The sequence below is a fragment of the Pleurodeles waltl genome, chromosome 3_1 (genome assembly GCF_031143425.1).
Source record: "Pleurodeles waltl isolate 20211129_DDA chromosome 3_1, aPleWal1.hap1.20221129, whole genome shotgun sequence".
Taxonomy (NCBI): domain Eukaryota; kingdom Metazoa; phylum Chordata; class Amphibia; order Caudata; family Salamandridae; genus Pleurodeles; species Pleurodeles waltl.
Window position 1 is genome coordinate 1,107,680,212 of NC_090440.1, and position 14,667 is coordinate 1,107,694,878.

Below are 14,667 nucleotides of genomic sequence, written 5' to 3' on the forward strand. Positions count from 1 at the left end.
AAAAAGCACCAGCCTGTACTATCTACATTGAGGCTATTTGCAAAAGGTTTGAGCTGGTACTTGTGAGACTGAATGCAGCGCAGTGATGCTCAGCAGCAACTAACAATATTACCACTAGGTTTCGAATCCACTTCTCTGAAGGGATAAGTCCTCGTGAGCTAGCATTACACAAAAGGTGCACTGTCCCATTAAATAGGTGCACTGGGTGCAGACTTGGACAGTAAAACCTATTACTGATAATGTGCTCCCCCTGTGGGAAGCTGCAAATTCGCACCTACCCTTGGGCAGTGCATTGGTGAAAGGAACAGTGGCTTTTTAAAGCAAACGGTCCACCTTTTACTGTGCTCTCAGCAATGTGGCCTGCATTTTAAAGGGAGGCAGAGATCCCCTTACAGCCCAGTGCAATGAGTGACTGCACCTGCCTGCAGCGGAGGCTCTGGGGTGTCCATAGGACCCATCTTAGGGTGTTACTCGGAGGTGATAGAGCGTTCCGTACTAATAATTTACCTGTATTTTGGACGCTCTTTAGGCCGATGAATCTTTTGACCAAGTGGGACTCTCTTCACCCGAGATCAATCAATTTAATCAGATCAATAATCAATAACGAACATAAGCAATTCCCTGATCAACATAACACTTAACAATTAATCCAGAATACATTTCGGCGAACCATGACCTTTCGGTCATGAATAACCACACCAGTTTATTCAAAGTTAATGAATTTATTTCCCTATATTAACAAAGCTAGCACAATATAGATGTGTCTCAACACCAAATGATAAACGTAAATGAACATTAATAGCTGTCCATAACGGCGGAAAAGGTGCAATCTATGCAGCATTTGAATAACAAGGCATTCGATAATAGCAATGCAAATCACTAAAACTATAATCTGTAATGAACTAATTGCATACATTTAGTCAGCATAACAAGGTCTCAAATTGCATCGTGCAACAAAAGGAATCCTCATCTAACCTCAAATTAGCATCGGCATGTGGGACTTCATGCAAAAACAATTTAGCAACATTAATTTGGAAAACTCCTAACTAGGGCTCTTATCAAAAATCAGCAGTTGGTTACCTAAAAGAAACACAATGCAATTGTACAATGTCCTTTCATATTTACCAATTTCAATCAGCAGTCAAGGAAGTCTTCGTCTCACAGGTACCGTTTTCTCGATCAGCATGGGACGGGGTAAAGGGACAGGGTGGACGGGGCAATTTGCCTCACGGCGGCAAGATAAACTACTACTTCATGCAAAGGGACAAATCAAAGTTAAAGTCTCTAAGGCGAGAATTAAGTCTCTTTCTCTCGATTAGAGAAAGCATCAGAGTCTCTCTCAAAATGGCGTCGCAGCAAGGTGGGCCATAATAGCTGCAAAGTCCTGCAAATGGCGGGTATCGGGCTCGTAATGGCCAATAATGTCCGATGAGTACTGGCTAATGGCTGCATGTCCAATAATAGCTGCTTTCCTCTCATGCACCTGGTTTAAATAGACAACAGTTCAAATCCAGTAGGGTCTTCCATTGGAGGGTTCATAGGTTGGCTTCAAATTGTCCAATCAAAAACAACAGTTCTCAAGCTTCTACCTAGGCATACATTATCCTTGGAGACGGTTACGTAAGTTGCAACATTTTATACCAATTAACTCACTTTCAGAGCTTCTATTGTCCGCACCTGCAGATTGACCTTGGAGCAAAAAAGAAGATGCCGGGCTGGCACGAAACCCTAAAGATAAGCATGTGAACGATCTCAGTGGAAAAGTACAGCTTCAAGCAGAAATACACGTTTATTAGCACATTGGAAAAATACGAGCATCTAAATCGTGAGACAAGGCAACTAGGCCAAAGCCTCCACTAAAGTTATGCTAAGCTAAAACATTTCAAACAAGCAAATCATAGCACACGTTTATGATTATGTCAGATTCGTACAATTCTAATACATCACGTTATATAAAGCACGCTTATAAATGTTGGCAAACTACTCTGAGGGCACATTTGTCCCCGTACAATCTTTATTCGTTTGATTAAAGTCACACTTGATTATTGCGGCACTACTTTAATGCGCTAATAAATGTAAAACCTTCATTTCTGCGTCATCAGAGGTGCACTGACTGTGTGTCACCTCTTTATGGTTCATAGCTAGTAGGCCCCTGCCCCGACAGCTCCTTTGCCTGGGCACCAGTTCCGTAGTATGGTGCAGCTGCAGAGGCAAACTGTTTCATCATTTTCATGGGACCACGTTCCGAGACAAATCCATCTTGATATCACCCCAGTGTACATGTACCACCAGGGCAATCTGTATAAGGGACTGCACAAGCATCTGTGGTCACATCTGTAATATAAAAGTGCCCTGTGTGCGGGGAAAGGAGACACACAAGCATATGAGGCCCCCGTGTCATTAGTGTTATATGCCCCCTCTTGTGTTCAGCACATACTGCACAACAGACACAAAAATAACACATACAGGGGCCTATTTATAGGCCCCTAGTGCCACCTTGCGCCACATTAATTTAATTTATTCTGATGTTAATATGGCCCAATGAGGCCAAATCCCCGCGCTGTATTTACAGTGTGACGCAATGCATGCCAGGCATAATGTATGCAAAGGGGGCGTTCCCCCATTAGAGGAGCCCGAAAAATGGGGTAAGAAAATCTATGAGATTTCCTTCTGCCATTTTTTATGGCACTTTTAACGTCTGCTCAAGAGCAGAAGTTAAAAGGTGCCTTCCATTCTTTAGAATGGGACCCTATGTACTCTGCAGGAGTAGCGCCAATATTTTGTCTCTACTCCTGCAGAGTACATTAATAGCTTCATGAAAGATGATGCTATTGCCCCCTACTCAGCGCTATGGTGCGCCATATTTTAAATATGGTGCACACATGCTGGCGGTAGGGGGGTGCTAAGGGGTGCGGGGAAAGTGGCGCTGCACTCTGTGCAGCACCACTTTCCATAAATCTGCCCCACAGTGCTTACAACGAGCTACGCTGCATCACATAATACAGAAAGTCTAGAGCACTTACAAGGTGGACCAGCTGAGAGGACCAAGGAGTATCTGCAGGTAGGCGCGGAGAATGCTTCCAGGGCTGGATGTGCTGAAAGACTTAAACTATCCTCCAATTTGAGCATGCAGCCACAGATCTTAGAAATCAGCATGCTTCTCAGCCCATGCATACCCTCTTTTCAGCCGCCACCATTTATAGTTTGTTCATCAGTCAAACTCGGGTGTCTAAAAACAGAGGCAGGGTCTAAAAGCAGCAGAGTTTCACTGGTAGCATCTAATTACTGGTATGCTGCTTCCTCTTCCAGAGTACATATGAACGCATGTTCTGCAGACATGGTTTTACAGCCTTTCAAATTACGCTACTTTCATTAAAGAAAATGTGCAGAATTTAGTTGGAGAGTAGTTGTGGCAAAGAAAAGAGGGGAGCCACAGCATGGTGTGCCTCGGAATATGGAGATGGGAATCTCGATGTCACAAAATATCGTCACCAGATTATTGAGGCAGAAATATCAAAAGGAACGTAGAGATTTTCTACAGAAACTCCAGATATGTACCTCGACGATATATATCTTCAATGTGCATAGATGTGGAGTTAAGAATGGTAAATCCATATTTCCTCTATATGAATTTCCCTTTCAATATTTTGTCCCTCGTTATTATGTCCATGATATTCTGATACCACAATATTATAATGCTTGATATTCCCTAGTACAGTCCATTCCACTAGATGTCTTTATGGTAATGACGGGTCTCTGAGTCCATTAGAAATACCCTGATATTCTCTGGATCCCAAGCACCTAGACCATTCAACATGTTACAGACTGGCATCAGCATGTAGTGTGGCTCTTGCGCTCTATATGATGGGGCATCGTGGAAACTGGCGTGCCTATGCTACTTTATATAATGGGCAGTGGAAAAATGGCAATTGTCCCTTACAGGCTAGAGCAATGTGGACACTGTTATAAAGCTGTTATTTGTTACATCATGGATGCCTGAGACTGTAAGATAGAAATCTAAGTGAAGGGGTACTTGAAAAATGTGATTGTGCACCTGCAGTGCTTTTTGGCACAGATATACATTTGTGGCATTTGACACATAATACATCATCTTCTGTACAATTGGAGGATTTAGTAAAAATGTTTTAGCTCAAACAGATTAAAAGCTATTAAACTTCCTGCACCAGGCACTTGAACAGTGAGTGGTCGCCTTCAGTTATTGACTAATGTAATCAGCCATTTAAAAAGGAGACAATTGTTTGGAAAGAAAAGTACCATGCATGGTGACGGATTTGTACCACTGCCCTGAGTGCCCCAGCTGCAATAGTGTCTGGATCCCTCGCGCTGATATTTGTTGTCCTGGACGAACACGTATCATACCTGTGCACCATGACATATGCCTGTTTCGTGGATCACAGTCTCATTGGACCAGCAGGGGTGCATGAAGTGCTACCCTCAAAGTACCAGGAGTTAAGTAGCATGAGCGCTGTGGTGGCAGCATACTGTGTAGTGATCAGTAGCAGTGAACAAGCCTTTTTAACTGTGTCATTAGAGTGAGGCCTACAGGCGCACTCATGTAAAGTTCTGCTGCTGTTTGCTTAACTCATCCTTGGCCTATTTCAAGTTAGTATGTAGTGATGTGCAGTGCATGTGTTGTTTGCAGGTGCTGGACGTATGTGTGCTTGTGACTGTTACAATACATTGAAGACTCAGGGAGGAGACAAGATCATCTGCCCCTGGTGCCTGGAACACCAGTGCCTACCTGCTTGCTAAGACCAGTGTGCCCTGCGAGGAATAGGGGACAGCTGCTGCATTGATTAGATCATAGCCTGTGTGCTGGTTTAAGTTTGCAACCTGTATGCCAAAGGGGGATACCGTGAAGTCAGCTGTGGTATCAGTGCTTTGCCAATCAGGCTGTAGCAGGTGTGGAGTGAAGTCTGCAACTCCATATGCCAGAAGGGGCCAGAATTCTCCTATGCCAATCAGGCTGTAGCCTGTTTGCAGAGTGAAGTTGGTGACCCCGAATGCCAGAGTGGGCCGACATGAAGAGTAAGTTACTGCTGTGCAGTCTGGGCACTTGCCCATGTGCTGAGTATGGTCATGGACCGCGTATGCCAGAGGGGGCCACCAGAAAGGACAAGGACCATTGCCTGGTTCAAGCCATTATCAAGAGGAGATGCCATGCGATGACTTGTGCGAGCCCCTGACTGAGGTTTAGAACTGGAGCAATCAGCCCCCCCCACCTGTGGGAAGGATCAGAAGAAGTTACTGTCTCACCATAAGAAGCGTTGTGGATGGCGAACCGCTACCCTTGCAGAGCAGCGAGTACAACTCACCAAGAGCAGGTGCTGCAGCTCTCAGCGATGTCTGTGAGTGAAATTCTCCTGGAGACTCCAGTCGTGCACCTCCTGCAGGAGTGGGTAAGATTGATCGCAGGGTCGGAAGGCCCCCGTGAAATAGATTTGCCACATAGGCTTTAGCCCTGGAACACTTTTTACTTTTATAAGAGTCAGAGTGGGATTCCTGAGACTCAGACTACTAGTAGGGCTTCACCTGAATGTCGCCTATAGTGAATAGGGAGTAACCAATACCAATAGTGAGAAGGAAGTGGGACTTAGGAAGATGCCTTTTGAAACTGAAGCCCCGACTTCAGGGGACTGTGTGTATTGTTTGTGTATGCAGTATTTTACTTTGTGTTCATATATATATATATATATATATATATATATAAATACAACTTATTTTTTAAAGTGAATATTTGACTGGACAATCAGTTATTGCTGATATTGATGTATTTTCAGTTGTGAGCCTGTGTACGCCTCCCTGTCTCTATCTCCACCCCCAACCCAGAGTACCCTTGGACTGCTGGACCCATGCTACCACTGAGAGTCAAGTGCTGAGAGGGTACTTTGCCCTCTTGCTCATGATTCATAGGCGGTCGGGCCCCAAGACATCAGGAGTAAAACGCCTAGTAGTTCATCCTTGCGCCTGGAAAATACTTTTCCCTGAAGCAGAAAGCAATGACCTAAAACTTAAATGTAATTTGAATGCTCTGAGTAGAATGACTCTTTCTTTGTAATAATATTTTGATTCACATTACAAAGGTGGAATAGAATAGAGTGAAATGGCATACAGTAGTGTGGCCTAGAGCGGAATAGTGGCCAAGCCCTGTAGCCAACGCCTGATAACCACCGAAACCTGCGCCACGCACGGCCTTTGGCCATGACCGGGGACGGGGTTGGCTGCAGGGCATAAGTAGTGGCCAGGCCTTGCGGCCAACCCCCTAAAATCACCCAACCTCACACCAAGCACAGCACTCATGAAGTGCTTCTTTATTTGGTGGAGATGTGATCATATTCCTGTGCATCAAGAACGCATCTCCAAAAAAGTCTGCTTCTAGGAAGCAGGAGCATTTTGACAGCTCCTGCTTGCTGGAAGCAGAGTGCTTGCTTTTGCTTGGTGGGAGTTCTCAAAGCTCTTGCCAAGCAAAAGCAGACAGCTATCTCCCTAGTCCCCTGTGCTGAAGTAAAAACAGAAAAATAATATAAGGGGGCATAGTAGGGACACCCTGACCACCTCAGCCAGATGAGGGGTACCCAGAGTGACCCCTAGGGAGCCAAGAACAAAAATATTAGCAACAAATGCTGCAATCCTGTGATATTCTTGGGGATAGATAAAAAAACAAAAAAAAGAGAATGTCAGCAGGCCTGCAGTAATTAATTATAAGCCCTGGAGAGCCCACTCCAGGGCTGTGTTCAATAAGGGGTGTGGCCACATGGTCCCCTCCTCGAGCCATTAAAGACACCAGGGACTCCACCTCCAGGGCCAAAGTTTCTTAAAAAGGGGAGGGTGCCACACTGCCCCCGTCTTGAGCCTCTAAAGGCCCAGGGGACCCCACTTCCTGGCACAACTAAAGTAATTTAAAGGGACGGGCCCCCTTCACTGAGCCATAAATGGCCGCAGGAACCCTCTCCCCAGGGGCTGGCTTACTAGCTATGTCCCGGGGAGCCCACCTGTGGGACATAGCAGGTTCTGTGCCCGCACCAGCATGTGAGAAAAACCTGGGTGCGTTTTATAATCTCCTACCTGGCGGGTTCAACACAAAGGCCCTCATTATGAGTCTGGCGGTTAATAGACCGCCAGACTCATGGACGGCAGTCGGACCGCTGCCAATGTGGAGGTCCGAGTGCCATATTTCAACCCTGGTGGTGGGGCCACTAGGGGACCACAAGCTCCGCCAGGATCAGGGAACCGGGCGGTAAGTGGCGGTCCTAATACACCAGGGCAGCGCTGCAAGCAGTGCTGCCTGGGGATTACGGCCTTGTTCTCTGCCAGCCATTTCATGGTGTTTGCACCGCCATAAAAAGGCTGGCCGAGAATGGGTGCAGAGGGCCCCACATATAGATATAGATATAGGTAGATATATATAAAAACTGTAAAAAAAAATATATATGCGATCTGCGTTCTACAGCGGAGTCACAGCATATCCATTTTTTCACCTGCTCTGGAGCACTGAAAGACAAAACTTCAGTTCAAACCACTACGACTGGCCAGTCTCTTTTTGGCCTATTGGACCTTCTGTGCACTCTCCTAAAGGGTGCACTAAGGCGTGTACTAATCGTCTGCCACTCCCTACGGCAGTAATGCTCCTCTGGAGAGCCTTTTTCCTCAGACACGTTCATTGGCAATATCAGCAGGAAAATGGTGTTCCCTCACGTACATGGAGCCACAAACCCGTGCGAATGAGGAAATTAAGGGAACACCCATTCGCATTGTGCATACTTAAAATGAGCATCTTTGCAAAGGTTGTTACAGAAGGGTCCTTATAAGGTTCTGAGATCACTTCTGTAATATGGGAGTGCAACTGGGTTGCAGCAAAAAATTCAGGGAGCACGCCTGCAGTGACCTCAGAGCATTTTGATAATTTGGCTCTTAGGGGGTTATTACAACTTTGGAGGAGGTGTTAATCCGTCCCAAAAGTGACGGTACAGTGACGGATATACCACCAGCCGTATTACGAGTTCCATAGGATATAATGGACTCGTAAAACGGCTGGTGTTATATCCGTCACTTTACCGTCACTTTTGGGACGGATTAACACCTCCTCCAAAGTTGGAATAACCCCCTTAGTGTTTCAACCAATATAGTGTAAAACATTTACAATAAAGTGTACCACTTGCTTCCATATTTCTCTAATTTTCTTGGAGGGAGAGGTTAATCACACAACCCCTCTGTATAAAGTCAGGCTTCTTCTGAGAGCTTGCTTGGCGAGGTGCTGGAATGTCTGTCCAGTCATGATCAGGCAGAGCAGAATTCCATACAGCATTCCCACTCAGCATGACGTGTAATCAAACATCCTAGGGTGATCTAGGCAAATGAGAGGATTGAGACCAGGATGCAAAGATAGTGAAGGTATTACAGAGAGAAGAGCACGTACAAGAGAGAAAAAGAAAGGTGCATAGGAAAGATAGAAAAAGTGTGGTAAAGGAAAGAAAGAGTGCTGGGGCCAATAAGGAGACATGAGGTAGAGAGGAGAAACAAAACGAAGGTAATAGATGGAGAGGAAGAGAAAGGGAGGAGTAGTGTGAGGATGAGAGAAGAGAGAGAGTTAGAACGGGAAATCCAGAGAGAAGAGGGAATAAGAGTGGAGGGCAGAGGTGGCTCCTCCATAAGGGCAGAGGCTCATCGCCCCCTGCCAGCAGCAGAAGCTGCAAACCTTTTAACACGAAGGGATGATAAACTAGGTTTATTATCTGTTTGTGGTGAAAGGGGCGTGGCATTGGGGATGACAGCCTCGGAGGGGAGTGCACAGAGCACTCCCCTCAGCGCACATGTGTGTTTGGCCCACCGTCTCGGGCCGGCCTAACACACATGCACAGACGGCTCTCTCAAGCCCAGCAACACAGCTGCTGGGCTGTAGAGAGCCTGCACAGGCTCCCAGTCTGCCTGGGAGCGCCATGGCTAAGCGCTCCCAGCCAATCCTGATGCTGCTCTATGCAGCATCAGGATTGGCCGCAGGGCAGGCTGGGAGCCTGTGCCTGCAGCAGCGGCGAGGGATAAAGGACGGCGGCAACGGAGGAAGTACATTTTTTTCTTTATTATTATTATTTTTTTATATTAAATGTCCCACTCCCCCCCTTCCCCGCACCTGCCCCGCCCCGTCCCTTTAAATAGGAGTGAGCCGCGACTGGTGGAGGGCAGGTAGAGAATGATATAAAAATAGAGAGAAAGAGTAAGGGGGCAGCAGAAGTAAGAGGAAGGAGTGAGCAAGAGAGACCGAAGTGAGGACAGGGAAAGAGAATGATAGGAATAGGGAAGAGGAGGAAGCTTGCCTGGCAAGGTAGAGAAAGGCAGATATTGGTATTCCAGTGTGACTCTTTCTTTCACAGACGTCTTACATGTGGCTGATTCTTCTGCAGCCCTCATGGCTTTTCAGAAAAAATAAGCTTTTGGAAAACCTCTGACTTATCTCTTACAGTTCACCTTTGCCTCTCAACAAGCTTATTTCTCAGTAGCCATGCTATAGAGTTGACCCCAAAATTTATCTAAGCGATTCGTCAAAAAAAAGTATCATTTGGCATCAAGAGTCATACATATGAACACCTTTTCCCATAAGCACAGAATAGGTAAAACCCTTTGATACATCTGGCCCCATATCAGCGGCGGTCGCCACACATCTCAAGGGGAGGAGATGGAGACGGAGGGGGGAAATAAATGTAACAAAAAAATCTATCTTTACGCCGTCTTGTCTCCTGCTGCCTCGCGCTCCTCTTCCTCACACGTGGTGTCCCAGCATTTACTGGAACACCAGCATAGGCTGCCCAGCAAGCCTGGCGCTGCTTACATGCTAAACATAGCATGTAAGCAGCAGCAGGATTGGTCAGAGTGGCAGTTACTGCCACTCAGACACCAGCTTGGGGTCTGTGCAGTTTCTCCAGCCTGGCTGGGTATACAGGCGGGCTGGAGAAACTTAAGTGCGCATGTGTGTTTGGCCGGCCTGAGACGGCTGGCCAAACACACTTGCACACTTAATGCACTCAGCCCTCTCCCAACTCCTGTGGCACTGCCCCGCCCCTCCCATGTGCTGCTGGCTGAGCCAGCAGATGGAAAATGAAACAATAGAAAGCTATTGTTTCATTTTTCATCTCCTGGCCCTTGGCCAAGGGGGCAACGCTCCTTCGCCATAGCGAAGGTGCCAGCCCTGCCCCATATCCTTAATATCTTTCCCTCAGCTTTGGGTTATTTCTAATGCATGTTGCTGGCTCGGTTTCCTGTTATATATGTTTTCAGCTTTTATAGATGCCAGAACACCAAGGTTCTTGCTAAAGTTTTGGTTTAAGTCCAACTAGTTTTAAAAATAATACATGATGGTCATTTTCTGGTGTGTCAAAAAAGTTTCTTACAAGGTACTGCAAGCTAAATGAGCATGCTTTACAGTGTCACACTAGGACGTCCGAATGGCTTGGCTTACATGAGGAATTTGATATTTACAATTCTCAAAATGTCAATTTGCTCTCATAACGGATTTTTTGCATGTATAATATGCCCAAAGCATCGTGTAATGTTACCCATGAGGAGCAAAATGTGTCTCCTGTGAGGAATTGGGAAGGGTACATCGCAAAAACTTGTTGATGGCATAGAGAAGGGTTTGTCCATGGAAAAAAACTCCAGTGAAGAAAAAAATTATTTACAATTAATGCACATGTATTTTTGCAAGTGAAATTTAAAACTATGTACATTTACACACGTGGAACGGCATTCACATTAATTTAATCGAACATTTGTATGAATACAATTGGGAATTCGTAAGCCCTTTCTAGAGCCCTCTTGGAAAGTATATGATTGTAAAAATTCCTAAATCTGCACCCCGGTGAGGGAGAATGCATTGCAGTGGGGAAGTAATGAATTTTTGGAAGGCTTAAGCACCTGGGATATTGTAAAATGGGCAGATATGTTAAGAGCTCATCATGTTTTCGGCTAGACGATGTGCTGTTTTTGTCTTCCATTATGTGGCCAGATTGGTAAATGACCATTCCACCCTTCTGTTCCTCTTCACAGGAAGCTTAGTTTCTGGGGGTGCACATCCCAAGAACTCCACCTTGCATCAACTGGCCGAGCACCTTTTGTTGAACTACAATCGGGGAGTAAGGCCTGTCAGGGATTGGACGATTGCCACAACAGTTTCCATTGATCTGATTGTTTGCGCTGTGCTTGACGTGGTAAGTGGAGGGCTCACCAGTTTAAGCATCTCACGACCTCATGACAGATCGTAGATCCAGTGTATAACACAAAATGATGGGCCGGCCCTTTCAGAGGCCACTGAGTTTCCAATATCTCACAGATATTCATCAGCTTTGGGCTGAATAGGTCCCCCCTGAAGGATTTTCAGTTCCCTGAGTGTTTGGGGACTACCTGGTGCCACAGGGGCTGCAGGGCCTGTATTACATCCCGGCTTAGAACAGACTGCAAGTCCTGCCTTTTCAAAAAAATATAGGGTTAGACTCAATGGATCCGATTCACAATGCACATCATAGACTTACAAAAATGATTTACATATATTTGCACATCTTTTTAAAATTATGAATAGATGACACATTTATCAAAACGACATATCCATGAAAACATACATTTCTAAATACGTACTCATGTGAATTTTCTGCATAGCTGAAAATCAAATATGGAAAATCCACAAGAGAACACGACTGAAATATGTCTATAAAAATATTCTGTGAGATAAAGGAATGATCTATTGTCTAGTTAAGTCTGCATTTAAGGCTCTATCATTGACCTGCTTACGCAAAGAAATCCGATAGTGAGCAAAGAGGCCGTTCAATTAGGTTTCTTTTGCCTAAGCAAAATAAGGGTGCAAATATAAGTGATAGGTAGACAGAAACAAGCAAAACTCAAGTGCTCTCCTCTGTAATAGTAAATTCTCAGAGAAAGGTCCATATTTATCCATCATATCCTTATAGTTGCAGTAACATAGATTATGGCACAATTATGGTGCTTTATAAAACCCTATGTACATATTTATACCTGCTTTGAGCCAAATTTGCGTCATTTTTTAATGAAAATTCGGAGCAAAACTAACTCCATATTTATATTTTGATGTTAGACCCATCTAACTTCAAAATATGGGAGTTTGCACCATTTGTTAGATGCGTGTACCTACCTTGCGTCAAGGAGATGCGAGGTCGGCGTTCCCATCTAAAAAATGGTGCTAATCACATAGCACATATTTATCCTCCATGCTAAAACGAAGCACGGGTGGGAGAGGGGCTAAATAATGGTGCAAAGCTTGCTTTGGACCATTATTTAACACCTGGGTAAGACCAGGCATTAGGGGACCTGTGGACCCATTTCCATGGTTAAACACCATAGAATGGGTCCACGGTTGCCCTCCTCAAGACCTAGGAACATCCCCCACCCACACCAGAAGAACTCCGATGGATGGCGGACTCCATCCCAGGTAAGTAGAGGAAAGTTTTTTTTTTTTTTAATTAAAGTGCCATCGCAGGCCCAACTTGGGGCCCCCTCCATGGCACAGTGCAATGGCCATGCCCAGGTGACACTGGTCCCCTGTGCTTGTCACTGGGGTGGTGGCATGACTCCTGTCTTTTATAAGACAGGAGTCATCTGGTATGGATGGTTTTGCCTCGGAAAATTATGCTAGGCTGGTTAGAGGCATTTTTTTGCCTCTAACCAGCCTAACATCATTTTTTGGTACAACATCCCCTTCTCCCATACTGCCACCCCTACCCGGCTAACGTCATTTTTTTACATTAGCCCACCCTTTGCACTGGCAAGCCGGTGCTAAACTTTTTGATGCAAAACTGCATTAGTGCAGTTTTGCATAAAAAAGTATAAATATACCTCCTAATGTAGTACGCTTGGGGACAACCAAACATTTTCACCAGCACTCCTAGTTCTCCAGGTGCACTCCAATGACTTTTCTACAAGGAAGAAAAGACTCTTTATTTTCCTTAGCTTAGCAGAAACATACAAAAGAACATTTATTTTAAATTTTACATCGTAACCCTGCTTCAGAAGTATTATCTCTGCTCAGAGGGCGGACACAACCCTGCGAAAAGTATGTGAAAAATATGTGTATGACCCAGGAATCAAGTTATTACCACAGAATTTTACAAAAGTCTTTGCAAAATATGTATTACCTGTGAACAAGGGGGGTTTCAACTGAGCTAAGGCCAAGAAGGTTAAGTCCATAGGTCTGATATCTTTTAATCTATCTATTCGGCTTCTCAATATGAAAATACACTGGATAATCAAAATATGCTATCCAACTTAATAACTACTCTTCTTTCTATGAAGAAAACACATCTTAAACTTTCTGGCCCACATTTATGCACTTTTGGCTCAGGGCAGCTCAGCAAGTCACCTTGCTGCGTTGCCCTTCGTCAAAGGGAAAGGGCAGGAATGTGCTGTATATATGGTGTACAGAGCATTCATGTTCATGCCCACTGAGCTGATGCCGTTTTGGCAGCCTAGTGCCAAGGAGGGCACCCTAGCACCATGGTACAACGGTGTCTGTTTAGTAGGCAGGATTGTTTTTGTACAGGATGGGGCACTTTCCTGCGCAAAGGCAACCCTGGGGGCTTTTACCTGATTCTATATGTGTGGCAGAATGCAGCAAACACAGAAAGAGTAAACAAACTAGGAAACAAAAGACATTTCTCCTTGCTGTGCCTCTCCTTGGAAGGCGTAAGGTTTTGGCGCATCCCCAGGTTTGCAAGATCATGTAAATCTGGGGATGCATCAAAATCTGTGAGTGGTGCAGGCTCTGCCTTGCCTTACTCCATATTTATCAGGCCACTCAAAGCTATGCAAAGTAGGTTTGTGTGGCCCCATAGATTTAATTTCAAGGTTTGCGCTGCTGTTGCATCACAAAAAGTGATGCAATGGCAGCGCAACAGGCTCATAATTTTACCCCTCAATCTGCAATACTTTTCCTCTTGTACGATGAACATTGCAAAGAGCATCTGCAAAATCCTGATGCTGGGGATTGTGTTTTAAAGTACCAAAAAGTTACTCCACTACACCCCCACTGACTATAATATATTAACATTGTTTTCTTTGGGATTTATTTTGTGCTTCTGACAACAAGTATATTTTGGTCCAACAATTTCAACTTTGGGAGCAGTGACATTTTGCAGCCACTCGATCTTCGACCTCAGGTTTATCATCATCACCACTAAAGACATACTGGCCCAGATATACGTAGCATCAAAATAGCTATTTCCATGTTGTGATTTTTTTGCAGATTGCAATTTGGGAATGGCTGTTTGCTATGTACGATAGTTCTTATGTGTTTTTGTCATTCATTATTCATTCTGTATGTTATTTAGGTAATCAGATTTTGTGATTCTCTAAATTGCGAATTGGCTCGCAATTAGCAAATGTCGCTTTTTGGCCACTGACTGATGACCTCACAACTAGGAAGTGTTGCTCATTTGAAAACTAGAGAGTTATTATGCTGGAGATTAAACTGAGTATCGAACTGAAACCTTCCTGAGTTTGTGCTGTCCACCTTTCCAAATTATAAAAATGGTAAGAAAAGACATTGAGAAAAAGGGTGGGGCCTGACAAAACAAGCTACAATTTTCAGAAAAAGAACTGGAAATAGTGACTGAAAAAAATGTTGGACACAAT

General features: G+C 44.7%; 1 protein-coding gene across 1 annotated transcript in view; it reads left to right on the top strand.

Moving 5' to 3' along the window:
* HTR3B (5-hydroxytryptamine receptor 3B) overlaps nt 1-14,667 on the top strand; it is a 103,277-nt gene that overhangs the window by 12,328 nt on the left and 76,282 nt on the right. The window contains exon 2 of the mRNA XM_069221324.1: nt 11,059-11,219. Coding sequence (XP_069077425.1) covers nt 11,059-11,219 — 161 coding nt within the window. The remainder of the gene's footprint in view (nt 1-11,058; nt 11,220-14,667) is intronic.